Source organism: Lepisosteus oculatus, chromosome 16 (genome assembly GCF_040954835.1).
Source record: "Lepisosteus oculatus isolate fLepOcu1 chromosome 16, fLepOcu1.hap2, whole genome shotgun sequence".
Classification (NCBI taxonomy): domain Eukaryota; kingdom Metazoa; phylum Chordata; class Actinopteri; order Semionotiformes; family Lepisosteidae; genus Lepisosteus; species Lepisosteus oculatus.
In genome coordinates this window covers 306848-334838 of record NC_090711.1, presented here as the reverse complement: position 1 = coordinate 334838, position 27991 = coordinate 306848, and the positions used below count along the sequence as shown (strand labels likewise).

The following is a 27991-nucleotide window of genomic DNA, read 5'->3' as shown; positions in this document are numbered from 1 at the left end:
TGTAATCAGAACATGTGAGAAATACTTAGAAATTGCACAACTAATGCTATTACAACTACACTAGAAACGTGTACTTGCTGTTTTCTGTGAGGTATTGTTTCTCATGCATTATAGCTCCCTGTCTTAAGCCCATTTTCCAGCCATTGCCAGACTCACACTCACTCTTGGTCCTTACCTCCCGCAGGCTGCTCTGACAGAGGGGCAGGGGAGCCAGATTATATCAAGGGTTTCTCTGCTGCTGCTCCCCTGCGCTGTGATGTCATCTATGACCAGAAGGTCACAAGGGAGCTCTGGGATGAGCAAAAGGTTAATGAGGCCGGAGTGGATCATGAGACAGATAATTGATCAGGCTGGAATGGCAATCTGATTATTCGGCACCCTTAAGACTTTCAAACAGATTTTGGTACCAGTGAATGTGGTTGTTGCTAATAATTAGTTGCACAGTCAGACGGGCACACAGAGACCAGGCACTTTGACATTTTCTACACGTCTGTGGAGACAAGCTGGCGCAGTGCAGCCTGTGACAGAGGAAGACAAGAGGTGTTGCTGAGCTCTTCATAATGAGTCAGAGCAGAGTTGCACAGAGGAACTGTTATTGACAGTTTTTTGTCTGTGCTACACAGGCTTCTCTGTTTATCCATAAAGAAATGTCTGAAGGTCAATTTTTCAGTCCTTGTCTTCAAAAGAACTTTTCTGGATTTTATTTCTGCTCTTCAAATTTCCAGATGAACCATAAAATTAACCATTTTTAATTAATTACAACATAATGATTTGGGTTCATTTTACTTACCTCCTCCTTTTTATTAATGTAAACAGAAGAAGAAACACAGAAAGTTCAATCCTGAGTGACCCTACCCTCAATGTGACTTCAGTGCCATAAACGTCCTCCCTTCTTATGGATTAACAGCCAGAACAGGCAGGTTGCTATGAACACAAGAGGAACAGGAGATGAAAGAAGATACACAGAATGTTAAATAACTGCAAAAAGCACATCTACAGGCTCTGGAAAATCCTAAAGCCCCACACCTCTCTGGAACACAGCTTGCTTCTATTCAATCAGGGATGACCACTGACCACTGACCAGCTCTCTTTCACAGTCTTTTAAAGACATCAAACTTCACAAGCTGATAACTTATAGAATGATTTCACTTCCTGGAGTAAAAAAAATACTTTATTTTGCAAAGTGTGTGGTGACAGGTCAGATTGTGGGCACAGGGTTATGACTGATAATGGCAAGCAAATTGTGTTTCTTAAATAGTTGCAATAATAAAATGTAAGAGTTTTTCTATCTTACTTGATTAATTGAAAACCTTTTTAGAGGAAGTAAGTGAGACAGATTTGCTTCTATTACTTTCTGAGAGCATATGTAAATAATAAAGTAATTCCAAGCCAGGATTCAGCAGCGTGGACTACGTGTGTGAAGGCAACATGTTAGAGACACAATCCGATGACCAGGATGAGAAATGTAAGTCTGTAGCATCTCTGACAGGTGCTTGCCATCACTCAAATCAAAACATGTCCTGCCTTGGAAACATTGTGTTTCTTCTTCGTTTTCCATTTCCTGTGTGGATTTAACCTCTGCTGGTCTCTGTACATTGATTTCCATTCAGTACTGATCAACACAGCTAATAAAACCCCTTCATCATAACCCTTTCACTCCATCATAATCGGGGTGATTGTATAACTTTGTGGACAAAAACACTGCTGAGCAGAAGTATTCCAGCAAACCTTTCCCTCCACAGATACTCTGCGGGGACCTCAGCTGCAGTTTTTATCAAATGGTTTAAAAGCTCAGGAAAAAGTTAATGAGAAAGAAAGGATTTATGATTAAAAAAGAGCAGAATGCAGTTGCATACAGTAAATGGAATATAATGAGCTATAAGCAAAGGCTTAAGACAGAGAGACAGGAAGACAAATTTTGTAATGGAGACTAAAATTAATAAAAAAGTTATTTAATAATTATAACAGTACAAAGTACAGTAAAGAATGAAGCACAATGTGTCCAAGTCAATAATGGGAAACATCTAGAAAACAAAGGGAAAAGGGATTATGTAACAAATGAGCAGTTTACTCATGTGTTATTAAACACTGTAGAAGCAACAGATTAAATTGAAAAAGATTAGGCTTTACATTTTTAGGATTCTGTTACTTTATGGAACCTTTCTGGGATTAATCTACCATAGTCTGGCATAGGGTCCTAACCAGCCACTTCACTGCAACTCCTGACAAACGTCACCCGATGCAGGATCTGTGTTAGTAGTTAGGGATTTAGGGATTTAACAAGCTACAGCTGTGGGCGGCATTACCTATGTGTCTGCCTGCCTCCCTGCAGACAGAAGGTGATGGCAGGCTTTCTCTCATGCAGGAAAGTGAAATAAGGAAGAGCGTTTTCTCCTCAGTAGCAGAGAGGGGTCTCTTTCTGAGGCATGTTGTTATTGTGATCACCTGTCACATGTGTGGCATGGCAGCTGGGCTGGCCGGCCTGGAGCTACAGAAGTTTGGGTGTGTGTGAGAGAAAAAGACTGTGTGCAGCGGTGGTACTTGAGACGCTGATGGTCCGTGAAGAGTGTGTGAGTTAATGGTGTGAATAGTGCAAAACAGCAGACTAAGCAAGCTATGTCTTCCCTGGAAGAGTAACTTAAAAGCCAGAATCCCGGAGAGAATCCAACCATGAGCTGTTGGATTGCAAGGTCTGTCATGTAGCTGTCATGCCTGAGTGAATGAGGTGAGCAAAGACCAGGAGTTGCTGTGTGGCTGATGGGACATTGGCTCTGTACATGCAGAATGTCAGAGAGAATATCTGGCTACTGGCTGTCTGGCAGGAACAGGTGTTGGCAAGAGGGACCTGGCTATGTATATGCAGAGTGGTTAAGGTCTATCTTGCTGCTGAACTGCTGAGGTGATTTTTAAATAGTGCAGTGTTGAACAGGCAGGAGGTAGCGGCTAGTTAATGCAGCCTGGTTGTGCAGTGTTGAGGCACCAGCAGCTGTATGCCAATGGGAAGATGAAGGCAGACTTGTGGAACACAAGGTATTGAACACAACATAATTACACCAAGGACCTGGGAGCTCTGAACAAGTAGCATATTCAGCTGTTGCTGTGTCAGGTTGCTGGTAAGGTTATGGAGGTGATAAAGCAGTTCTGGCCAAACAGGAAAAATCAAGAGACGGCTTACACTGCTACTACCCCACAAGGGGAATAGTTAGAGACATGGTTCCTGCACAGCAGAGAGTGTGGAGACTGGATGACTCATCCGGTGACTGAGGCAGGGAAGAAGCACTTCAGTCATAATTCCACTACAAGTGGGAAGCAGCTGTTTGTATCTCGATTCTCCGAGTCCGTGAGTAAAGTGCTACAGTCATGGGCAATGACAAGCCTCTGTGAGTGAGAGGTGGTAAGAGGACACGCCTTACAACTCGGATGCTGGTGAACGCAGCTCTGGCAGGCAGGTACACACTCAAGCATTCACCTGTCTGATGAAGTCCTAGGACCTAGGGCTGAGGCTGGAAAGGAAGATGACCGGGAGCTATGTGGCGCCGACCCTAGCGATGCACCAGACACCTTGAGTCCTGTGCAGATTTAAAAAAGGACAGATGGCATTTCTTTAAGCAAGGTGTTGTGGAGATCTAGATTAAACTGCTTTTAATCTATTATGATCACCTAAAAGATTCCATTGTACAGAAGTCATTCCAGATTTTAAAGGAAACATGTCAGGTCAGCCAGACAAATAGAAGTCACTGTAGTACTTGAGGTTCAGGTTGTGATTTGCATGTTATAGCATCATGCAACACAATTAATCACTACCATTTGATTAATCATTAAAATGAACTTCTGAAGTTCTCCACTAACCAAGAACTGTTCTCCCTTTTCATCTGTTAACTGCAGCTCAGTGATTAGCTGTCCGGATTTTTTGCAGTTTTTAATATTTAGAAATACTGACAGAGAAATGGCTTTTATTAAGATGTCAGGGACACATAGACAAGACAATAATTACAATGTTGATGATTTCCAAGACCATAAACACAATTTATGGAAATAATTTTATCTTATTGTAAAGTATTAAGAATATATATTAACCTTTTTGTTCTTTATATAAAAACCATACCACTTGGCAGAAGCTTAAAATAAGAAAAAATTAGACAAAATGTTCTTAATCAGACAGGACATATCAACAGATATCAACAGAACAAGTACTTCTAAAAGCTGTTTTGAAATATAAGAATCTAAAACTTTATTACTTAAATCTCACTTTTAATTGTATATCTAATAAATATCTTATGAAGGAAGTTTTGTTGTATTTTTGAAAGTGAAAATCAATTGATTATGTTAACGTCATATTGCTTCTAGTGATCCAGCCAGACTGCACAGACCCTTGCTGGCTACTGTGTGTTTCCAGGTGTGACTCGTCTCTCCTGGTGCTCTTTCACTGCTGGGACCCTGCATTGACCACAGATGATATACCTGCTCAGGTATCTCCTGAACTTCTCATCTCGCACCCCGTAAATAATGGGGCTTAAGAACCTTGGGAGAATGTAGACAATTAAGAAGGTGCTGTAGCGGATTGCTAAAATGTGTCCTGGGAAGATCATAAGCAACACAATCTCTATGGAGGGGTTGATGTAGGACAGCAGACACATGAGCAGCTGGGCCCCGTGCAGCAGGATAGTTTTTCTCGCCCGTTTAGCACCCAGCTTGTCAGCAGAGAGCGCCTTGGCTGCAAACAGCACCCGCAGGTACGTGTACACCAGGGTGAGGAACACAAACAGGAAGTACAGAATGTCAAATGCTTGTCTTTTATAGGTCAGACTTGGGTCTTTGAAAACATTCTGGCGGAGACAGAAGACAGCAGAGTGGAAAAAGCTGTTGGGTTCCGTTGCCAAGGTGACGAAGAGGTCTGTGATGTCCGGGGTGATGCACACCACCCAGATGAGGACAATGAGGACGTAGGTGCGGCGCACAGTGCAGATCTGGGAGTGTCGCAGGGGGTGGCAGACGGCGATGTAACGCTCGATGGCCATGCCTGCCAGGTTCAGAGGGGTGCTTCTCGTAGTGAAGACAGCAAGTAGGATGAAAACGCAGCAAAATGACACATTGATCTTGTAGAAGATGTAACTCAGCACATGTAGCATGATGGTAACAGTCAGCTGCACTGCATCGTTGATGATCATGTGAATGAACAGGATATAACGCGGATCCTCGTAAAACGTCTGGTTTCTGAAGAACGTGACTACAACACACCCACTGATGTAGCTGAGAATGAGCCATACCAGCACAGCAATGAAGTTTTTAGTAAAGGCGATGGGAAAAGAGTCTCTAACTGGGGCAGCCGAGTTTATCTTGTACGTCGTGTCAAATGGGTCTGTTGTGGAGTTCATATCTGGGGAAACAATTTTATCATTAGAAATGAAATAAAAATCCCAATATTAGGACATAATAAAGGCTCAAAACATGGACAAGCCACTTCTTCCATCTAGTTCTTTGGTAGCTAGTAGCTAACTGATCTGAGGATCCGTCTGAGAATCACATGTCTCTACCTCATAAAAGGTGCTCCCCTAACTTTCTTACACAGTAATCACCTCATCATTTATCAGACACTGTTGTGTGTTCAGAAGAATTAACAGCTGTGTCTGCAAGGATCCCTGAGTTGCAAAGGTCTGTGGTAATTAATAGCATGTCTATTTATTCTAGCCTGCTAGTATTTTTTCTATGTGTGTTTGTTCAAGAAAAGAAAGAAGCTGTTTCGTAGAGACACATTTAAATCTGAGATCTTGAACAAATATTAATTTGTATGTTATTTTAACTAAATAAAATTAATCTAAAAGCACCTGAAGGTGAATTGAAGTGGAGTTTTGTTAGTCTACTTCTCTGCTCTTATCCTTCAAAAGAACTGAAATCTGGCTTTCAAGAAGAGTATTAAAAAATTAAGAGATCACTATTGAAAGATTACATACCTCAGTCCATGTGAAATCTGTGTGTGAGACTTAGGGGGTACCAATCTGTTTATAAACATTTTCAACAACTGCTAATTGATTGTGATGTCATCACTGACACCAGAATAATTGGAGTATAATAAGTATCCAGGGAGTGGTATAACTTGGCATTGGAAATCCCAGTAGACCTTATCTGAAATGTCCTCATTAAACCAACTCAGCTTTATTAAATAGGGTGAGAGCAGATGTTTGCTTTGTAGGTCTTGATATTCTGATATCAGTGTGATTACGAATTTCACAGAATCTTTAAGAACATGTAAGATTATTATTATTATTCGATTATTAAGATTATTATTAGATTATTTCAAAGTCACTATTTATATTTGTTTAATTCCTATTCAAGTCATTGAATTAATGCACTTTGTCTGGGCCATTTGTTCATGCCTAACCTCTGTTGTAGATAATGTGAAGCTCTGCTTTGGCCAAGGCCTACAAAGACCACCTTGAACTCTGCATTAATCTTACGTCAGTCTGTAATTTCTATTGAGGTTTTTCAGTTTACCACTGAACATTTATATTATCTTTCTCTGGTTTAAAATACTTTCTTCTGTCATAGTTTTCCATGGGTTGGATAATTCCGTCTCTCCTGTGTCTGTATTATACTGTGCTGTACTACTCTTCTAATAGTATATAGTATAGTATTCCACAACTGGCTTTTGTCAGGGCTTTTTTTTCAGGCACAACCACTGTTTTATTCATTTTTAATGTTTCCTGTTTTGGTGTTTATTTAATAACAAAATACCTCCCTTTAGTACTCGATATATCTTCCATAGATCCCATCCGTTTTCTAACAGCTACTTCCAGTTCAGGGATGCTGGGGAGCCAGAGGTGGTAGACACCCTGGACGGGACACCAGCTCATCGCAGGTGACTCACAGACTCAAACAGACACATCTCACAGACTCAAACCTCCCCGTATGTCTTTGGAAACCAGGAGGAAGCTGCACCTGGAGAAAACCCACACGAACACAGGTAGACCAAACAGGCTGTGTGTAGTCACTAGATACCTGTTAAGCAAAAACATAAACTTTGACCACTTAGTACGGGGTGTTTTCTAGCATTATTAGTCATAATTATTAACATTACTATAACAGTTTTTGAGGAATGAATTACCTTCTCAATCTAAAGTGTTGGTGTCAATTGGTAAAGTGCAGAAGTGAATTATGAATTATACAGACTCTGGGATTAGTGTTCAACACATCCTGATAATTCTGCTTGAGAGACTGGTAACACTAAGACAGCGCCGTGATGTTAAGTAAGAAGCTGCTTGCCTTGTTTTATAATTAGCAGTGTTTTATTGTTTTTAATTTGTAAACAGAACTCCCAAAAGGTAGTAAACTGAACACCGATGGATCATTTCTACAATTACTGCTATTGTTCTTCAGCAACAACATCTTGCACAAATGCAGCATGTTGACTGAAGTTGCTCCAGAATTTGAAAGAGTGCCCACTTGTGGTTTCAATTTTTTAAGACACGTCCCTGTTAAACTAGATCTGTGACATCATCCAACAAGGGTGATGCGACTGGATGGAGTGTTGGGCCCCTCTGCACAGACAGTGCTGTGTAGGTGGACTTTTCAGGTTCAAGGCACGAATGGAAACCCTTACAGATGGCTCTGACTCCAGCTGCCACACAGACCAGACAAATGCCGGCCAGATACAGCAAGCGGGCCATGTGCTTGACACCCCTGGAGTAGAAGAATCTGTCTGATGGTTTTCAGTGATATACCAACAAAACTAAAGTGTACTAAAGTGTGAAATTGCAAAAGGAGCATAGTAAACCTGCAAAAAATACATGGCAAGTTTTCTCTTTTGTAAGGAAAGTTAAGCTCTTCTTGTTGTATTGTCATATTTTATTGTTAATGAAAAGATTTAGTGGAAGGCTACTAATGTCCTCTGATACAAATTAAGGGCAGCACCAAGACTGACACCACTGAACCACTGTTTTACATGTAGTAGGGGAAAAAGCCAGCGAAGCAGTTCACTGCCCTCTTCTGCAAAATCATAGATATTGAACAAAACTGTCTGAACTGACAGAGATTTATTTTGCTCAACATCATTAAAATGATTGTAGTGAATAAATGTAGTATTTTAAAACATTTAACCAGAAGTGTTTTAATATTCCAGAAACAAAGCAATTGGAAAGATTGTAGTCTGATGTGACTGAGTGTATACAGTAGGAATATGTTTTCTGAGTACTGTGTGCTTCCATCAATTTAGCAGTTTTTACAGTCGGAAATACAGAAAGACATTGATCACACATTCGTCTCAATCTTACAAATCCAAAAACAAGAGCACTAAAGCTAATAAACAGCATTACAAGAAACGGTCTCAGATGGAGTAAGAAAGAAAATGGCTCAAGACAGTCGTATGATCTGCTCCATGTGTGCCAGTCTTCGTTCCAGACCCCTCAGCATGATTCAGATCAATGAGGAGAGATGAAAACCCCTAATCAACACATGTTTGAAGGTCAGTGGTGAGTGCAGCCCAACATCTTGATCACTGGGAAAGGGGGGATCAAAGTCAAACACTGTAGAAATGTTACACTTCAGAGATATTCCTTACTTCATTGATATATACAGTATATAGTATGTATAGTGAGAGATTTTACAATGTTTTGAAGAGGTGGACAAATTTAGGAAGAGCTGGATTGTCTAAATTTACATATTTTACACAGACAGAAGTAATTTTGTAGATATTTTTTAAAAGTCTGGTCTCTGATTCCATAGATAATGGGACTCAAGAATCTGGGCAACACTTGAACAAATAGATAAATAGCGAATTGCACTTCTAACTGGTGCTTTGGGAAAATGTAAAAGAGAATGCCCTCCAGCAGGGGTCCTATGTAAGTGAACATGCACATAAAGAGCTGGGCGGCGTGCAGCAGGACGGTGTTGCGAGCCTTTCTAGCGTCTGCTCTGGCAGCCTTGGCTGCGAACAGGATCCTGAAATACGTGTACACGAGGGTGAGCCAGACAAAACACAGGTACACAGCGTGCAAGATGGTCTTCTTTTTCAGTAGGACTGGATGCCGGAAAACCGTGTCCCGCAAACAAAAAACAGTGGAGTGGAAGAAAGCGAAAGGTTCTGTTGCCAGGATCACAAACAGATCTGGCAGAATCTGAATGGCGCCCAGGGTCCAGATGAGGGCAATGAGGAGGTAGGTGCGGCGCACAGTGCAGATCTGGGAGTGGCGCAGGGGGTGGCAGATGGCGATGTAGCGCTCGATGGCCATGCCTGCCAGGTTCAGAGGGGTGTTGATTGTGGTGAAGATGGCAATCAACAACATGACGCAGCAGAAAGAGACGTTAATGGTAAAAAACACATAGCTGAACACATGCAAGAGTACGGCAATGGTCAATTGGATCATGTCATTGAGAACCATGTGGATGAAGAGGATGTAGCGGGAATTTTGGTAGAGGATCTCATTCTTGAAGAACACGTACACCAGAGTCCCGTTAATGAAGTTGATGGAGATGCACAGGAGGACAATGATTGTGTTTTTTGCCACTGCTGTCTCAAGAGTGTCTCTAACCTTGAAGCAGGAGATGTTGCTGCAGGTGGAAGCACCTACAGAGGTGTTCATCACTCTGCACTCTGTCACAGGACTGCATTAAGCACAGAGGAGAAACACAGACATGATTTTTTGAAAGCTTTACCTATTACACTCAGAAAACCAGAGAGGAAACCTGCCCCCCCAAAAAAAGATGACTTAACAAATGAGGTTCAATTCAACACCTTCAGATTTGAGGTCTGTAAAATATTTTATTTAATTTTTAAGTAAATATATATTGTATATTATTTTGCATCTCCCAGAAAATCAAAGGAATTTGGAATTTTCTCCAAATTGTGTTATTTATTAAAAAAAATAGATTTTTCAGAACAGGGATATAAATATACCATACATACTGTAGAAATATTATTGTTACAACTTTAAAACAAATGTCTAATACAACCTGAAAATATTACAGATTGGTTATGAGAAACCATGGGTTTGATTATTTGATTACCCCCTCAGTAAATACTTACCAGTAAAAACTTTGTATCATTAACTTTCATATTGCAGCATATTATAAACAGTGACCCCAAGTTCAACATACTGGGGGCTTCATGGTGCATTTTGAAATAATAAAAAATGGAGGTAAAGAAATAAAAAATAAATTAGATAAGTACACTCACCGCCCTGCTTACAGATTAAAGAAGATGAGAAAACATCTTCTGTGACCACTGGCATGTATGTTTATATAGACCATAAAGTACCTTGAGATTAATCTGATATAGAACAGGAAATCTCTTGAGGCACCATAGAACTTTACATGACTGATTGGGAAAGAGCAAACCCAGCTTTTAGCAATCATAAGTACTTCTGTCTTAGAAAAGCCGGTCGGCAGATTCAGTTTTTATTCTACACCTTCTTGCAATTTACATTTATGTTTTATTCATTCATTTGTTTTCTGGATCAAGACAGGTAAAAAAACTGAAATCATTAGAAAGGAAAGTTAATGAAGAGAGACCATTTTCCATCTCTTCACAGTGCATTAATGTTTTTAAGTTGAAAAGATATATATATATAAAATGTATATAAATGTGGGTGATCAGGTGACAGTCCAACACAAAAGAGCCTCAGTCTTGCCACTCAGCTTACAGAGGGTTGGGCCATTGTTCTGGGGAGGGGGGCTAATTAGAGAACAGCAACAGCTCAGGTGATAAAGGTCAGTCTGCAAGTGAATCACTGCCCTGCTGATTATACACCTGCTCAAGTGCATACTCTGTGACAAATGTCTGTTTTCAGTCCTTCAGCTCGGCCTGAAGGAGAACCACACATCCAGGAGGGTTTAAAGGAGGGACATCCTGGGAAATTATGCTTTAGGTTAAAGGTTTTTAATCCACTAGTTAGTGTCATGCCCCACACTCTCCCTCATAAACACCATTACATTCCCAAACCACTGTCTCACGATCTCATTCCTAATTGAACCCATCACATTCTCACATGCCCCAGATTCCACAAATTCTCACTACCGGACCAATTATCCAACACATCCCTTTCCCTTCAGTATTTAAAGTTCCCTCAGGCACCAACCCATGCTTGCTATTGACAAGCTTCCTGTAGTATTTCCTTGTGTGTTTCAACCTTTTTGACTGATCTCTTGGCCCCTAATCCTGGCTACAACCTTTTTTGGGCACCTCTTTGGATTTCATTTTTCAGAGTCTTCCTTAGGTTTCCCTGGTTACTGGTCTCATTGCTTCTCCAATTGACCAAGCCCCTGGATTATGTGTTTGGGATATTGTCCCTGTGCTTCTCTACACTCTGCAGGATTCATGGCTATGCATAAGGATCCTCCCATTCCCTGGCAGTTAGACCTTATTGAGAATTGTGTGTTCAGTCTGGAGATTGGTGCAAGTCTGCAGTGGCATTGTCTCTCACCACTGGGGCCCTGGGTTCAGTTGCTGGACCTGAGTGGAGTTTCTATGTTTTCCCTGTATTCACATGGGTTTTTTCTGGGTACCCCATTTTTGCTTGTACAGTCCAAAGACATATTGGTAGATAAATTGGCATCCGGGAAAACTGGCCCTGGTGTGAGTATGTCTGTGTGTCCTGGATAGATGGCTGTCCTGTTGAGGGTGTACCCCACCTTGCATCCATTGCTTGCTGGGATAGAGTCCATCTCTACTGCTATCCTGACTTGGAAGAAGTGGTTAGGAAACTCATGGATGGATGTTCAGTCTTGGTTGCTGTATTACAGAAATCAGAAAGAATTCATACACAGATATATTACTGCTGCTAACTCTCTTCAGTATTCAACAAAGCGGATTGAGAGGAGATCGGATCCAAGTATCTAAAATTCCAGGAGAGATAGGTACAATCAATCCAGGGCATTATTCCACAAACTGGGGAAAAACTACATGGGGTCAAAAACTGTTCCTTATTCCATTTAGGATGGAGAATATGGAATTATTCTTTACAAAAAGAGCTGTGGCTCTCTGGAATAACCGTCCCAGTCAGGTTGTTGAAGCTCAGACTGGGAGCCTTCAAGAAACAGCAAATTTTAGATTTGCTTAGCCACTGAACTATAAAACCAGCAAGATGTGTCAAATAGCCTAGTCTAGTTTGCAACTTTATTTAAAAAAGATAAACTAGATATGAAAACAAAAAGCCCTGTAAAGTAACCCCTTCTCAAACCTAACCATTTGCTTCTGACAGACAGTGATTTAGCACCAGATAAGCTTACATTTGTTTAGGTTTGCTTCTCTTAAATACTACTGAACTTCATTGTACCTGTATATTGAGTCATATCCGTGTATGAGATAAGTTCATGTTAATTTTACATTGCAAATTAGAAAAAAGAACAAGTTCATAAAGGTTGTTACCTTTACATCACCTATATTTATAAAAGCATCAGCCATTCAATCTTTGTTGATAGTTTATTTTATTCTGTATCTGTCAAGTCTTTCTTCTCTATATATTCCATTATTTCATATAACTGTTTATTTCTATAAAACTATAACAAAAACAACTTATCCTGTTAAAATATTTATTTTTATTTTTTGTGAATAAAGCCTACAGAATATTGAAAGAGGAGTTCTCAAAATTTCTATTGAGAACACTTTCATAAATTTTTACATCTCAGGTTTGTTTTTACACAGGGAGGTTCTGGTCTCTGTTTTGCTGCAGTTGTATTAGTGTAATGTGAGGCTAATTACCGTCTCACTGACAAGGCTTGGGGGATTCTATGACATTTCAGCCTCTCTGTAGAATCCTGTCAGGAAGGCACCAAAGACATCATTAATGGAAACCGGCTCCTCGTCCCCATCAGTCCTCATTAGCCACAACTGACAAAGGTCAGGAGTGACATGGCACTTGTTTTTAAGGGAACAATTGGCATTCAAGGGACTTATTAAGCATGCTAATGGGAAGAGAATGGGGCTCACCTGAGAAAAGCACAACTCTGTGCAAGAACAATTAGCAATCTTTCTGACAGGCCTCTTCGCCAGCTCTGCACAGCCTGGGCTGCACTGTTGACCTCTGACTGGTAGTTAAAGAGCTGTGTCTCCTGCTTAGGTTGTATCTCAGAAAACTCCCTTTGCATGAACAAGTTTGCATAAACATGCATAAAAAGCATCAGTTTGCAATTGCGATGATTAAATTCAATATTGATATTTTATTTTGGAAACCAAAAAGTAAAATTATTTATTACTGTCTGCAATAATACGGATTTATTTTTTTAATTATTTTATTACAAAAATGATTGTTAGGAAATATACAGATAAAAACAGTATATAGAGTTACATATTAAATAATATGGTAGTCTGAGTTCACAAATTTTCACAAATATCTGCAGAAACATCTGCAGAAAAGTAGAATTTTCTTTATTTAAAATACAACACAGGAGCAAAGAAATATTAGTACAGAAATCCAGCAAGAGCAGAATTTTAATGGAGCTTTTATATTTCCCTCTTTTATATGGAAATATAAAAATCTGGTTTATAGAGGATGACTCTTCTAATATTGAACATAAGATTGAACATCTGGCCTATAATCTCATTCACAGGATTAATTCAGTTTGTGGCCTTCCTATCACCTCACAGTAACACCAGACAAAAGCAGTGAATGCAGGATAACAGCAGGACATTCCTTTCTTAATCAGCAAGATTGTCGTTGTGATGTTCTGGAACAGATCGTATGTAAAAATATATTTTAAAAAACAATTGAATTTAAATTTTGAATGCATCCTTGGTCTATGTTGGGATATGTGCAACAATTAACATAGAAAGCTTTCTGTCATGCGGAAACATCGAGAAGAGAAGGGATGATACTACAGTATGATATGAGCTACAGTGTTTTTTTGTTGTATTTTTGAAACATATGATGACATTCTTCCACACTGGCTATTAAAAAAACCCCAGGGTTTCACTTTGGAATGATCATTATTTCTAAAGCTGGAGATGTTGAAAGTAATGTGAAAGCTACCCAAGCTAAACCATCTCTCCTAGATTGCAATGTATGAATGACACTTTCAAAGAAACAGCTTTGTGTCTTCTATACTTTTTGACATTGATTAACATTATATAAGGTAAGCACACTACATGAGCATTTCTCTTACATAAGTCTTTAGCTGAATTACCCTGTATGATTACAAAAATGTGCTTATCGTTTCTGCCCATCATCACCGAGAACTCAGCAGTTCTCACTGGAGTGGCTGAGCGCAGACCCTGCGCATTCTGTGGTGAGCAGGGAAGACTCTGTTCTTCAGAGTGCTGTGGCTACATAGCTTTCCACACCCAGCAAGAGAGGTGTTCACGTGGAAAGGAATGTACACTGGCGGCGTAATAGACTGTTACAGTCCAGTCTTTACCTGTGAGACTTCCTCTCTTCACAGCACTGCAAATACTGGGTTGACTACTACCACCTGAATTAACAAAATGGATAATTCATTAACTATTCAATTCCTTTGAGATAAAGATACTGTAAAGCCTTCTGGTATCCTACCAGATAAGATGGTGTTTGAAGAATTCATATCCTTGGAGTATTGTCACCTGAAATCAGGGATATGACCCCAGACTGGCTTTACAGACAGGGAAACCCATTCCATTTGCAGTGCATGTTCGGGATGTGCTGTGTGTTGTCTCTACTTATCCCTCCTTCAGTTTTCATTACAGAAAAAAATATTTACAGTTGTTATTTAAAACAGACTCAATATTGCATTTACCTTTTGTTATTCAATAAATATTTTTTCTTTTATATAAACAACTGTGTCAGCAAAGTTTAAATGACAGTATGAAATACTTGTATTAACTGATTAACTGAGTTATTTTGTAAATATATTTAATATATCATTTAGAAACATAGATACCAGTTTCCTTTTTTAATAATTATATCAAGAAGCAAATATAACTTCTTTTACATTAAAAGACATAAAATAAAAACCCATGATGATAAGATTTTGGCTCTGCTGCCCACTAAGAGATATTAGAGCTGATATACAGTAGTGCCTGTTTCTTGCTCTTTTACTGTAAAAAAGAAAGATAAAGGGTTATTTTTTCAATGTAGTGAGGGGGGTAAGGTTTTATGAAAAAAACTAGAGAGAGAGAAATTGTATTCAGCAGGATGATCAACAATTAAAGCAACAGATGAATCTTGAGCGGCCTGATTGTGGGATTTATCAGCATTTACAATGGAAACCCAAGCCTGGCTCATCACCTTCATAGTCTGGACAGTGTGTGAGGTGAAGATCCTACTGTGAGCCAGGTCCCAGTGTGTTCTGAATGATGTTAGTGTTTCTGTTATACAAGCAGGTTGTGGTCACAGAGAACCCTTAATACAGAGAGTACAGAGTCGAGTGACAGGAGCCCCCTTCAACAGAAGATCTGCACCTCACTTCCTGGACAGCAGCTGGTTCTCCAGATCTTCCAGCCGGGCCGTCATCCCTGCCAGTGCCAGCTGTTAAGGAACTTGCAGAGAAAGCCCGTGTTGTGCTATCGTCATATTGAGCTCTTACGTAGTCTTCAGTGAGCTGTTACTGAGCGTTAGGTTCAGAGAGCACAGTGTTTAGAGAGCGGACTCAGAGGAGAGAGCACTATGCTGCTGTGTGCAGTTCTGATCTCAGCCACACAGCCTTTCAGTTCATGTCTATATTATAGCTCCACAGTGCTTAATAAGCAGTAACTGGATAATTGATTGCTTATATGAAACACAGTAAACACTCATTCCAGGTTTTTCAGCTGTTGATGATTTAAAGAGGCCTCTAGCCCCTCCTTTTCTGCAGAACACACTTCTCTCACATATACACTTTTAAACACAGAAACTCACTGGCCTGGCACTGCTTTCATTTCTTTTTAAAGACTATAAACAATCTTGGGCATATCAAACTAGCACTGCGCTGTTAGTGTACCTGTCATGAGAAAGTGCGCCTTGGTATATTGACATTGCAGCATGTGGAATCTGGCAGACCACAGCTGGTGGATCTGAATTTTATAACTCCTGCTTAAGGCTGCAGCCATAAAACTCTCATTGTTCACCAACCTCCATCACGTGTTCGTGATCATTTAAAAGACAAATAATAAATCAGTGAAAAGAAACCACTTTTGGCAGCTCTCCTGTAAAGGAACCTTCTGCGGGCACATTAGCTTCCGAATGAGTGAAATTCACAAGGATCTCTTTCCAGCCAGATCGACACTTGGGGCAGAGGTCAAGCATGCAGAGAACATCCTCACAAAGAGTCATTGAAGCCCTCTTACTCATCACACAGCAGTGTCTGAGTGGGGCAGTGTACACACTTTGTCTGCTCTTTCAGGCAGTGCTCTGTCTCGCTCCTATGGAATATCAAGGTGCAGTCAACAAGGGACAAAACAGTACAAAGAGATGGAGGTCCCAGAGGCATAGGCCACTGTGCAAGATGTTCCATTTGTGTCAGCTCCATGTCCCACCCCTGCACTGTGTGTTGGACCTAGTGTCTGCGATATGGCTGTCGCTCTCAGTAAGATGGGCCAGACCAGAGCTGGCCATGGGTCTGTGGGTCTAGCTTAGCCTTAGAAAGGATATGTTTCTGTGTCAGCTGCTCCAGGGTGCTCAAGGTGCTTTGCTGGAACTCCACCAAGCTCTCGCAGGCACATGGGTCCTTCACCTCAATCTCGCCCTGGCTCTCCTCTGAGACAGGAGACAGACAGGAGACAGACAGGAGACAGACAGTGAGCTGGTGCACACCCCATGGAAGCACCTCACTTCTCCTCATTCTCTCCAGGGCACATATGAAACATGTTTTCTGGGATCCTTCAAATAAAAGCTGGCGGAGATCCTGGAATCAATTAGCAAGCAGCAAGGGCAATGGCAAGGCGGTTTGGAGAGAGGAGAGAGGACTGACAGACTCCTGTGCCCATCATCCCATTAATCCTTCTCATTTCCAATGTACCAAACTCCATGGGAAATTGTTAAAATGTTTACTTTAAGGAAAGAAGAAATAATCAGATGTACCTATTTGGTTAAATAATTTGCATTTGTATAGTGCTTTCCATCACAAACGATCCCAGAGAGACATACATATTGGAGAGGGCCCATGTCACTCTCCCAGAGTGAGATGCAACCTGGACACTGGAGTTATTACTCCTACTCTCGCCATCAGTTACCGGGGATCTGTGAAATTCAAGTGGCTGGGAGACTTTTGTTTAATGACTTGTTTAAAGGACAGCAACTCCTATAGCACAGTTTCTGAATGTTACCACACTGTGGAACTGGACTGGAAACTCACCAACTGGTCAACACCTTTGACAGACAGCGACATGGCGTTCCTTAGAGGTCTCGCAACCCAGCACTGTCCAGGCCCAGCCTTGATTACCACAGCTGTCACATTTCATACAATCACATTGTATTGAAAGACAGGAGGACAAACGACGTCTGGAGGTCTGGAGTGTTCTCTGTGTAAACTGTACCTGCGCAGATGTTGAGTTTGAGGTTCTCCGCGATCTGGTTGATGGCAGTGAAGTCAGTGGTGTAGAAGAAGTGCTTGTCCACCGGCTCGGAGGCAATTTCCCTCAGCTCCTCCTCCAATGCTTTGCCCACCCCCACCGCGTACATGGTGATGCCTGGGAGAGATGGGAGAAGGGGCAGACCCGAGGTCAGGAGGACAAGGAGAGAGAGCAGGGCCAGGATCATCCAGGAGGAGTCAGAGAGAGGGGGTGGAAAGGCAACACAGGGAGAAGGCGTCTAGCTAAAGAAGATGGAGGAATATTGTCAAGAAAGTCTAAACAGTATCTTCAGCAGAAATCCTTCCTAATGTCCATTTAGTGCACAAAACACTTAAGACAGTTTTTAAAAGAGAGTGGCTGAAATGCACATTCTCCATTGCACTGCAGACTATATCTTTACTGGGACCTTAGTTCCCCATGTCTACCTTCAGTAAAATGTAATTTACTTCAATACTGCAGGAAACACAAAGCTAAAGAAAAGAAGTGTTTCAGGTAGATAACAAACAGCTAAATAGGTGACAAAGTGTGTTTGATGTTCTTAGGTGATAAAGGATCCTGGTCCTCACCAGCATCCTTGGCCTTCTTAGCCCACTCAGTGATGTCATCCTGGGATCGCCCATCGGTGAACACCAGGCCGACTCTGGGGATGCCCTTGCTGGGTGGACGAGCACCCTCGGCTTCAGAGAAGCTGTTCTCCACCAGGTGTTTGAGCGCCAGCCCGGTCATAGTGCCCTTCTCCATGTACTCTACCTTCAGCACGGCATTCTTGATGTCCTCAGCACTCTTGTACTGGCTGAGTGGAAACTCGGTACGCACTCGGCTTGAGTACTGGACCAGCCCCACCCGTGTGCCGTGGGCCGAGACGTCCAGAGAATCCACAACCTGGTTCACAAACTGCTTCACCAGCTCGAAGTTCTGTGGGCGCACGCTCTTCGAGCCATCGATGACCATCACCAGGTCGATATTGGCGCTCCTGCAGGCTGAAGGGGAAGGCACAACAGATACAACTGACAGTTTGACTTTAGTGTTTTCCAGAGACCCTCCATCCTAACACTCAGACAGTGTTTTGTGAACATGTGAGAGTTTTTATTACTTTGTGTGTGTGTTTAGACACCTGTAAGCTTTTGCTTGATGGTAATCATTCCAGGCTGTCAAAGATCAGAAATCTGGCATATGTAACCTGTGACTTTGAATGATAGAAAGATATCAGACTCTGTGCCACTCGGCCCTTTGAAGCCCAGTATTCTGCCTGCACTGTCAGCAGTGGGAGGTCACATAGAGCTCTGTGTGTGGGAATGGTATTATTGTGCACAAAGGTGTGTTTCAAACCTGCAGGAGTGAGAGAAGCTGCAGAGATGGAGAGAGGCTGTTCGCCCTGAGTGATTCTGATACGTACTGCTGCAGCTTTTCCCATCCTCCTGCAGCAGCTGGCCCTCAGGGCAGACACAGTGGTAGGAGCCGGGGGCGCTGACGCAGCGGTGCTCACAGCCGTGCTCCACGGTGTTACACAGGTCCTCCACTGTGGGAAGAGACAGGTGTGAGTCCAAGGGCAGACAAAGGCACTGCAGGAGCATCAGAGCTGAGGGTTTGGGGCTCAGGGCTGAGGGTTTGGGGATCAGAGCTGTGGGTTTAGGGCTTAGGGCTGAGAGTTTGGGGCTCAGGGCCGGGGGTTTGGGGATCAGAGCTGGGGGATCATGGATGGGCTTTTGGGGTTCAGGGCTGGGGGTATGATCTGTCAATCACACTTAGGAGCTGATCCCAAAATAATCTGTAATCTGGGGAAGGAGGAGGAATTGATTGAATGATCATGGAAACTAAAGCCTAGGATTGAACCTAATCTCTGATCTGCTCCAACAATTCACAATTAAAAAAAAACAATTTTTATTTATGAATGGAAGAGGTTATAAGATGAAATAAGCTGCCTTAAAATACTGGGACTGTATTTCCCATTGTTGGTTTGGCCAAAGTTTTTATTTAACCATGACCTGTTTTTTTCATTTATGAAAAATTTGGAAATTAAATTCCAATGCCTTAGTTTGGAGGGAAAATATTTACTTATAATATGCTAATCTAGGACAATAATGACACTCAAGGGTCTTGAGCACAAAACCACAAACCCTGTTAATCACACTGAGCAAAGCACAGGTCAGCATGACGACCAGACTCTTTAAGGCAAGTGAACTGTATTTCCGTATTAATTTGTGACTGTGGGCTCTGCAGTGAGGGTTTCCAGTGATTTTGTAGCCGCTGATCTCAACTTACACTGGCAGGTCTTCCCATCATCCAGGAGTGTGTATCCTTCATTACAGCGACAAAAGTAGCCGTTCAGGACACTGACACACTCATGCTGACAGCTGTGATTTCCAAACGAACAGTAGTCGATCACTGAAGGGAGAGAGAATGTGATGTTCACAAAACATCCCATAGCTTCTATTGAAGTGATGCACCTTTACCTCTTGCAGAGAAGTTACATCAGTGCTCTCCTCAGTAACACTTTAGGTTAGGTTTCCATGGTCAGTGGTTATAAATAACCTATTAACGGTTTATTAGTTATGGTATCAACAGTAACAGAATATTGGAAATTGTATGAGTATTACAGTTAGCATCTCCTTTTTTCTTATAATATTATTCTTATATATGTATGTACTATAATACTCTTACTTTTCTAAATATTCCACTGTTAACATCATAATAATACTGTTATAAGATTGTTTATAATCACTTACTTGCAGATGATCTGCAAACTAAAGTGTTACCATTTTCTATGCCGGACATTTCCAAGTAAATTGTTTTTTTTATTTTGCTGAAGTTCAGATTTTTCAAGTCTCTTGATGGCATACAGGTCTCACTCACCTCTTCATTCCATGTACAAATTTGGGGGGGTTCAGAAGGGTTATGGGGTAAAACTTGACTACACGCGATTTTGGGTTTACTCACTACTCAAAATCCCTAACCTCTGCGTCAGTTTCAAGTTACATCAAACTGTAATATTAAAAGTGAAGGAGAGTAAATCCAGACTCCGCAGTTCCGTGTCAGAGGCAGTACGTGTACAGCCAGTGCTTTCAGAAGTGCAGAGTGTAGAGAGGTCATTAGATCTCCGGCCTCCCAGCTCCAGGAAAGGTCTAATGAAATCCCTCAAAAACAGAGCTTGTTTTGTATTACAGCACGGTTTTCTGATGTAAGAAGATAGATGGCTTTTATTATTTTGGAAAGATGAAAGTACCCATCATAATGGTAATGGTAAAGTCCTTCCTTTGCCCACTTGTGTTAAATAAAAAAAAAATAGGAAAAGCCAGCCATTTAATTTAATATCAAAACAAGCATCTAACCAACTGGATAGCACCCTAAATTTTTCATTTTGTTTTTCTTCCTTTCAGTAGAAAACAAAGTTTTGTGTTGCCAGAGGGGCAGCACGGAGAGCTCTCAGTGCAGGAGGGCCCCCTCATCTCTCCTACAGGGAGGATGGTTTTACAAATGTGCTGTATGAAAGATTATTTTAAACAAAGTTCTTCCATTCAGAGAAGTGCAGAGCGTCTGCAGGTAATTGTCTTATTTTCGTGAACAGCACAACAGCCCCTCTTGGGGGAGTCCTGGCAGCATGGGGCTGTGTGCCAGCACTTGCAGAGCGTGATCGGCTGTCTGCAGCATGCATTGCATCACGCCCAGGCGCAGGACAGGGAGGGATGATGAAAGGCAGCTGCAGACGGCCCTGGGGAACAGCCGCGCCGCTCACTAACTTGTGCACGTCATCTTGTCCTGGTTCAGGTAGAAGCCAGCCCGGCAGCGGCAGGTGTAGGACCCTGGAGAGCTGACGCAGATCTGCTCACAGTTGTGCTTGCCCCCTGCACACAGGTCGATGGCTGGAAAGGAGAGACACGACACAAAGGACACCTCATTGTCAGCAGGGGAGATATGCATGGAAAACTAGGCACAACAGGCCATTATTTAGTATGTAATTTGGGGCTACTGGTTTAATTCAAGCCTGGCTGACAGAACAGTGTGTCCTGCCTTGTGTCCTGTGACGGACTGGTGTCCTGTCCAGGCTGTGATCCAGTTTTGTGTCCTGTGACGGACTGGTGTCCTGTCCTGTCTTGTGTCCTGTGATGGACTGGAGTCCTGTCCAAGGTGTGTCCTGCCTTGTACCCTCTTAAGGACTGGTGTCCTGTCCAGGGTGTGCTTCTTTCTTATGCCATGGCTTCTGGAAATACCTCTGGCTTGTAACAAGGAATATATGACTTTCTGGTGTGTGAATAATTTTCCCTTTTTTAAGAAATATCACAATTTTACTTTATCCTGGAATGCAGATTCACCAAAAAAAAAACTTCACAGAGATACAACAGATAATTTATCTTTTTCTGTTGGCCTTTTCTGAACATGTGGTTCAGTAATGGACTTGTGTCTCACATTAGGTCCCAAAGTTATTAGCCTAATTTAAGTTACATAACATTTTATTGAATACTTGGTAAATAGATAAATATAAAGCATACGGAGAAAGAATAATTTTTCAGAATGTGTCAGAATGATGGACTGTTTTTAATACTGCTGGACAAAAATGCAAATTCTATTTTGATCTTTTTTAACTGTTTGCAGTTCATTTCTTATTTAATCTTCTTTGCACATTCATGCACATTTATTTAGATAATAAATTAAACAAGTTTGGAATGAAACCAAAGCCACTTTATTTTCAAACCATATTTCAGAGTAAACAAAAACAAAACTAAGGCATAAGTTAGATCAAATCACGTGTCAGCTTAAAGGTACTGCAAAAAGCACACTGCACTGGCTGGTCTACAATGGGTAGAAAGAAGAAGTCTGCTATCAGAGTCTTGTAACGCTCGCCTGGCAGAGAGGTGTCCTGATGTAATCCTGTCTTTATTGCTGGCCAGTGAGAGTCCAAAGCCTACATGCTACCCACCTGAGCAGGTCTTGCTGTCAGTATTCAGGGTATACCCTGCACGGCATTCACAGTGGTACGACCCAGGAGAGCTCACACAGATGTGCTGACAGCCGTGGTCCATCTCGGTGCACAAATCCACACCTGCAGATAGAAACAGCTCGTTTTGTAGTTTTATGTTTAAAACCTTTTCTTTTTCTTTAGTTAGGGAAATGTTTTAAAACAAAGAAAAGTAAAAATGAATTTCATAATATCAAATCAAAAGGTCTACAAAAGACAAATTTACATTTGAATTTCAATATTTCAAATGCCAGATGAGACATATTGAGATCATTTGTTTTCTTGTAGCAATATCCAGAGCCTGACTGATGTAGGAGGATGATGTCCAAGTATGGGTGAAGGGAGGGCATTGCAGTGTAGCGGGATGCGATCGAAGTGTGGCAGAGTGAGGAGAGAGAGGTGGAGAAGAGGAGGAGTGTGGAGGGAGTGGAGAACAGGAGTGTGGCAGAGTGAGATGAGAGATGTCTTACCGCAGAGCTTGTCCTGGAACTGCAGGCCAAACTGGTGGATGAGGTCGAAGGACTCCACCAGGAAGACATGGTCCTTCAGAGGCGGGGAGGCCATGGCGCGCAGAGACATCATGTCAGCTCTGGCCACTCCCACAGCATAGATCTCGATCTTTCGGTCTCGCGCCTGGGCGGCCACTTCTGCCACCCGGTCCTGTGGTCGCCCGTCCGTCACGATCACCGCCACGCTGGGGACGCCGCGCCGTGCCCCCTCCTCAGGCGAGAACGCGACGCTCATGGCATACTGGATGGCCAGCCCCGTCATGGTGCCCTGCGCCAGTGGGATGATCTCGTTGATGGCCTTCACCATGTCGGCCTTGCGCGTGAAGCTCTTGAGCGAGAAGACGTTCTGCACCTGGCTGGAGTACTGCACCACGCCCACTCTGGTGGCATTGGCGCCCACCTCCAGCGTGTGGATGATGTCAATCATGAATTTGCGCATGGTCTCGAATTCAAAGGGCCGCACGCTGCGCGAGCTGTCGATGATGAACACCAAGTCGATAGGCCCCGTCTTGCATTTGCTGTCTGCTGCTTATGCAATAAATAAATGAGAAAAAAGTCACGCTTTGCAGAGAACTGACTGTTATCAATAACAACAAAATCAAGACAGTGTTTGTCTTTTTTTTTACAATAACTGAGAAGATAGATTGAGATGGTGCAGCTTCATGATATAGACAACAGTTACAAGAAATAATCTTGACCTTTCATTTAAGAAAAGAACTTCCAAGCTGCAGCTCCTGCTATTCGAGAGGTAATGCTTTGTCTCACCTGGTCGCTGTGGCCTGGCCTCCAGGAATGCAACCAGGGCGAGGAGGAGAAGCAGCTTCATTCTGAGAGCGGTGTCTGGACTGAGGGCTGTGTGGACTGAACTTCACTGGGAGAGAAATGAACACAAAGTCAGAGTATATTTCTGGCTACAGCAAATTCTTCTCTGTCTTTCTCTGGATCCCACGCCTAACAGAAACCTGGAAAGATTAGAAATCACAGGGTTGTGTAGAGTGAAATGCCTTAGAGGAGATAAGATGAGCCTCACCAAAAAAAAACTGTTTCTGTTTTCCATCTTCTTTTTTTTAACCAGCAAAACTAATCTGTTACATGAATTGGGTGTTATCCAGAACTATTCCTTTTGTTCTCAATACAGAGTTCAGTAAGAGTTTATCAATACAGAAGTGTTGTGTCCAGATTGGCTTTGTCTCATTTAATTCCAATAGATCACAGTAATTTATTTTGGAGGGAATTTATAGGACCACCAACACTTTAATGCTACAGCAGTTCCATCTGTTTAAAATCTCACTGTCAGGAGTACATGTGAGAAAGAGCAGCTTTAGCAAAAGCTACAGGCCTCTAAAAGAGATACTGATTCTTACAGAAATATTACAGAACAGTACACACTTGTTCAATATATTCAAATTGTAATTAAGTTATTCTTGCATTTATTCCTTGAAATAGAAAAAATGACTGTCATCCTGTTTGAACATCAAGGTGCTGTGTTGCCTCTATCCTAGAATCTTACTCCATCTAGTGGAACTGTTAGGAACTGCAGGATGTGGGACTGAAGAGAGTGGTTAATTCTCATGACAGTTATTCTACAGTGGTCTGTTAACCTTGATACGCAAGAAAACACAAGTGCAGCTGAAATGCTAGACTGGTTTTAAGTATATAAAATGTTCAGCCAATACATACTCTATACATGCAAATATAAAACCCAGCAGCCATATCACCCTGCAACTCATAGCCAGCAACCCCACTGAAGTTCAGCAGGTGTGAGCCTGGTCAGTACCTTAATAGGAGACCTCCTGGGAAAGCTAAGGTTACTGTTGGAAGTGGTGTTAGTGGGGCCAGCAGGGGGCGCTCAGCTCAGTCTGTGTGGGTCCTAATGCCCCAGTATAATGATGGAGACACTACACTGTAAAAAGGCACCATCCTTTGGATGAAATGTAAAACTGAGGTTTCTGTGGTTATTAAAAATCCCATGGCGCTTCTCGTAAAAAGTAAAGGTGTTACACTGGCATTCTGGCCAAATTTCTTATTGGCCCTTAACAATCATGGCCTCCTAATAATGCCCATCTACGAATTGGCTTCATTACTCTGCTCTTTTCCCCACTGATAGCTGATGTGTGGTGAGCATTCTGGCGCACTATGGCTGCCATCGCATCATCCAGGTGGGGCTGCACATTGGTGGTGGTGGAGGGGATCCCCATTACCTGTAAAGCGCTTTGAGTGGAGCATCCAGAAAAGTGCTATGTAAATGGAAGGAACTATTATTATTATTATTATTATTATTATTATTATATAAAAGTAACCTCTAAACTACAGGTAGCAGTTAAAGTACTTTGCAGCTCTCTTATATATAATTCCCAGAAACATGTCAAAGTGGTACAGGACCTTCATCTCCCCCATTACCTTGGCCACACTAACTCCACGAGTTCCGGGCAGCGGATAATTTCAATGATTTCATGGTCATCTTCAGCTTAGATGATACAGCATGCTGGAGGTAGCTTGGGCCACTGATCACAGGGCAGGCCTGTGGAGTGCAGGAAAGAGCTCTTTCCTTGGGTCTCTGTAGAGACTAGTGTAGTTTACTTAGAAACGGCGGTGGTCACACCCACACACTGGACTGGATAATGGCTCCACTCAGCTTTCGTGGAAACCCGTTTTAGGATTTTCACACTGAAACTAAAAACTAACCCTGACCGGGCTTCACAAAGAGCTCCAGTGTGCTTGTGCTCCTCACACGCTGACTGCACTGAGTTCTGCAAAGCCCTAGGGAAAACCATGAAGCAATTCCTTCACAAGCATCAGCCTCCTGGCCATGCAACGCTGTTCGAAATTCCTAGGTTTTACAAAATGTGCACTTCAAAAAATAACACAATTATTCCAATTTGATGCCCTGACATTCGATCAAAGTTGTTGCACTGCAATCTAAAACAACGCATAGATGACATAATGCCATACATCCAGACAACAGTTTATCTTTCATCTGGGAATGAGATTAAGTTAAACAGCTTATTGTAAAATCCCACACTGTGCAAATTTGCTTTGTCACTGTTTCAACTGTCAGAGTTTGTCTATGGTAGCATGTTTTATAAATACACTGAATTTAAAGACACCTGACATTAAAGTTATTCATTATGAGCACCATACGTGACCTCCGAAAGCATTTTTTAACAGAAAATAGGGAAATGAGAATGAACATATGAAGTATTTGGATTCGAGGTATTTTAGTAGATGATGCACAGTTCACACTGCACATAAGGGCTGGATATCAGGACAACCTTCTGGTTTCTCATAGACCACTGCAATGATTATTGTTGATTTTTTATAAACCACTGTTTTTGGTTGTTCCAATATCAGGATGTGGGCTTGATGGGTTCTGTGTGTCGAGGATGGATCTGTGTCCATTTATGCTGGTCGATTGCTGTGAAGCAGGAAGGCACTGGCCAATCCCAGAGGAGCTCTTGTCTCTCTGGGTGGACCTTGCTCTCTCCATTCTCCCCTCTATCTCCCGCGATGTTTGCACAAGCACTGCAGCCGTGAGAACCCCTCACCTGGCTGGCAGGTGGCAAACGCAAAAGAAAACCAAGCGGTCAGTTGTAGCCTGACAGCACCTCTGGCAGGACTCACAAGGATCAGAGGAAGATTACCAGCCCCTGTTCTAACACACACAGACTGAGGGAGAGGCACTTCGAGAGGATCCGTCTTGGGTGAAACAAAATAAGATAAAACCAGAAGGAGCCACCCGAACAGGAGGCCAGTTCTGCAGGTGTGAGGGACCTGTAAGAGAAATCTGCTTCTCTGCCCTCATGGAGGACAGAACCTCAGGCCTGAGACACCTGGGCACCCAGCACCCAACTGAAGAGCCAGCTGGGAAGAGCAGGGATGGTGAGTGAAAGCCCAACTTGGCACATGAGCGGTTGGCTGGAAGGGATATTGCTTTATTTATTTTAAAATTAAAGGGGAATTTTACAGGAATATTACAACATTTTGGGTGGCATAGTAGTGTAGCATTTAACACACCTGCCTCACGTTTCTTAGTTTCTTGTGTCCTGTGATCAGTTCCCAACTGGGGCCCTTGTATGGTTTCCCCAGGCTTGTGTGCTGCTTGTCTGGCTTCTCCTGGTTCCTCCAACCTTCCTTAGATCTGCCAGCTACTGTAGGAAAACTGGCTTGTGTCTATCAACTGTGAGCCCTGTGACTGGCATCCTGTCCAAGCTGTAGCCCCTCTCATGCCCTGTGCTTCCAGACAGGGGTGCCTCTGTAGGAACAGGAGGCTTTCTGATGATTCAAGGATAAACAGATCACTGCATTTCTGTGGCTAAACCACAGCAGAACCTCTAGAGCCACTGTGCAGAAGCTGGGATTGAGTAACTGAAATTTAAAATATCAATTTCAGATCACAACAACAAGCCTAGAATCTAAAAATCTGCAATTACTCTGAAAAAAGAAAGAAAACTACAAATTGGCAACACAGTTAAATTTTCCATAAGTGCTTATTCTATTTAACCGTAACCTGGGTAATTCTGTTATACTGTACACTAGACTGCACACAGATATGCTGAATTGAATTGTATTGTCCATGAAGAAGAGCTGCACAAGAAGATGAAGGGGGACATTGTACCACTAGGTAGGGTGTCATTCAAGACTGAAGTCCTGTCATCTTAAGAAGTGTAGTATGTAATTGATATTTCTTCAGACAACAAAAGGCTACTGTAACCAAGACCAAACGTTATAGTGTTTGGCTTGAATTATTTCCATCTTAAAATATAACTGAAAAATACTCCCTAAAATAAAATCCATTAGAGGCTGAAACTCTGCCTCCCCTCTCGGTTGCCTTCCCGAGCAGGGCTGACTCAGCACTAAGGAAGCTCACAGACTGCACAGATGATCCCACTCCACAGCACCACAAGGGGCACTGACAATAGACACCTCCTGATACAGAGGGGTATCAGACGTTCTGGGGCAGTCTTTGATGTTTTATTAATGCCTTATAATAAAGGCTTGCTTGAACAAACAGATAATCCTTCAGGATCGGGAGGAGGAACCGAGGGCAGTCTGGATAACAGCGAATAAACCATCTTGGCA

The 27991-nt window shown here is 42.2% G+C and overlaps 4 protein-coding genes across 6 annotated transcripts in view; 1 reads left to right on the top strand and 3 right to left on the bottom strand.

Moving 5' to 3' along the window:
- Positions 1-4266: 4266 nt before the first annotated feature.
- On the bottom strand, positions 4267-5977 carry LOC102698574 (odorant receptor 131-2-like). The gene is made up of 2 exons (XM_006639759.3): positions 5952-5977; positions 4267-5377 (listed from the first exon to the last, which is right to left on the bottom strand). Exon 2 carries the CDS (start codon positions 5373-5375, stop codon positions 4380-4382), a length of 996 nt encoding a protein of 331 aa, XP_006639822.2. The 5' UTR covers positions 5376-5377; positions 5952-5977; the 3' UTR covers positions 4267-4379.
- Positions 5978-8624: 2647 nt separating this feature from the next.
- On the bottom strand, positions 8625-15194 carry LOC102698779 (odorant receptor 131-2-like). Its single transcript, XM_006639760.2, has 2 exons — positions 15105-15194; positions 8625-9524 (listed from the first exon to the last, which is right to left on the bottom strand). Exons 1-2 carry the CDS (start codon positions 15192-15194, stop codon positions 8625-8627), a joined length of 990 nt encoding a protein of 329 aa, XP_006639823.2.
- The window catches only part of matn4 (matrilin 4), a 15329-nt gene continuing 2176 nt past the window's right edge, over positions 14839-27991 (bottom strand). For 2 of the 3 annotated variants that reach the window (XM_069179502.1, XM_069179503.1), the window contains exons 2-11: positions 23678-23783; positions 22874-23437; positions 22365-22487; positions 21187-21309; positions 19712-19834; positions 18846-18968; positions 18016-18429; positions 17414-17566; positions 16532-16634; positions 14839-15423 (exon numbers count right to left, since the gene is read on the bottom strand). In XM_069179502.1, the coding sequence (XP_069035603.1) occupies positions 15363-15423; positions 16532-16634; positions 17414-17566; positions 18016-18429; positions 18846-18968; positions 19712-19834; positions 21187-21309; positions 22365-22487; positions 22874-23437; positions 23678-23738 (1848 nt within the window). In that variant the 5' untranslated portion in view covers positions 23739-23783 and the 3' untranslated portion in view covers positions 14839-15362. The remainder of the gene's footprint in view (positions 15424-16531; positions 16635-17413; positions 17567-18015; positions 18430-18845; positions 18969-19711; positions 19835-21186; positions 21310-22364; positions 22488-22873; positions 23438-23677; positions 23784-27991) is intronic. The other variant, XM_069179504.1, reaches the window with a different exon arrangement.
- rbpjl (recombination signal binding protein for immunoglobulin kappa J region-like) overlaps positions 26713-27991 on the top strand; it is a 15126-nt gene continuing 13847 nt past the window's right edge. The window contains exon 1 of the mRNA XM_006639762.3: positions 26713-26791. Coding sequence (XP_006639825.1) covers positions 26713-26791 — 79 coding nt within the window. The remainder of the gene's footprint in view (positions 26792-27991) is intronic.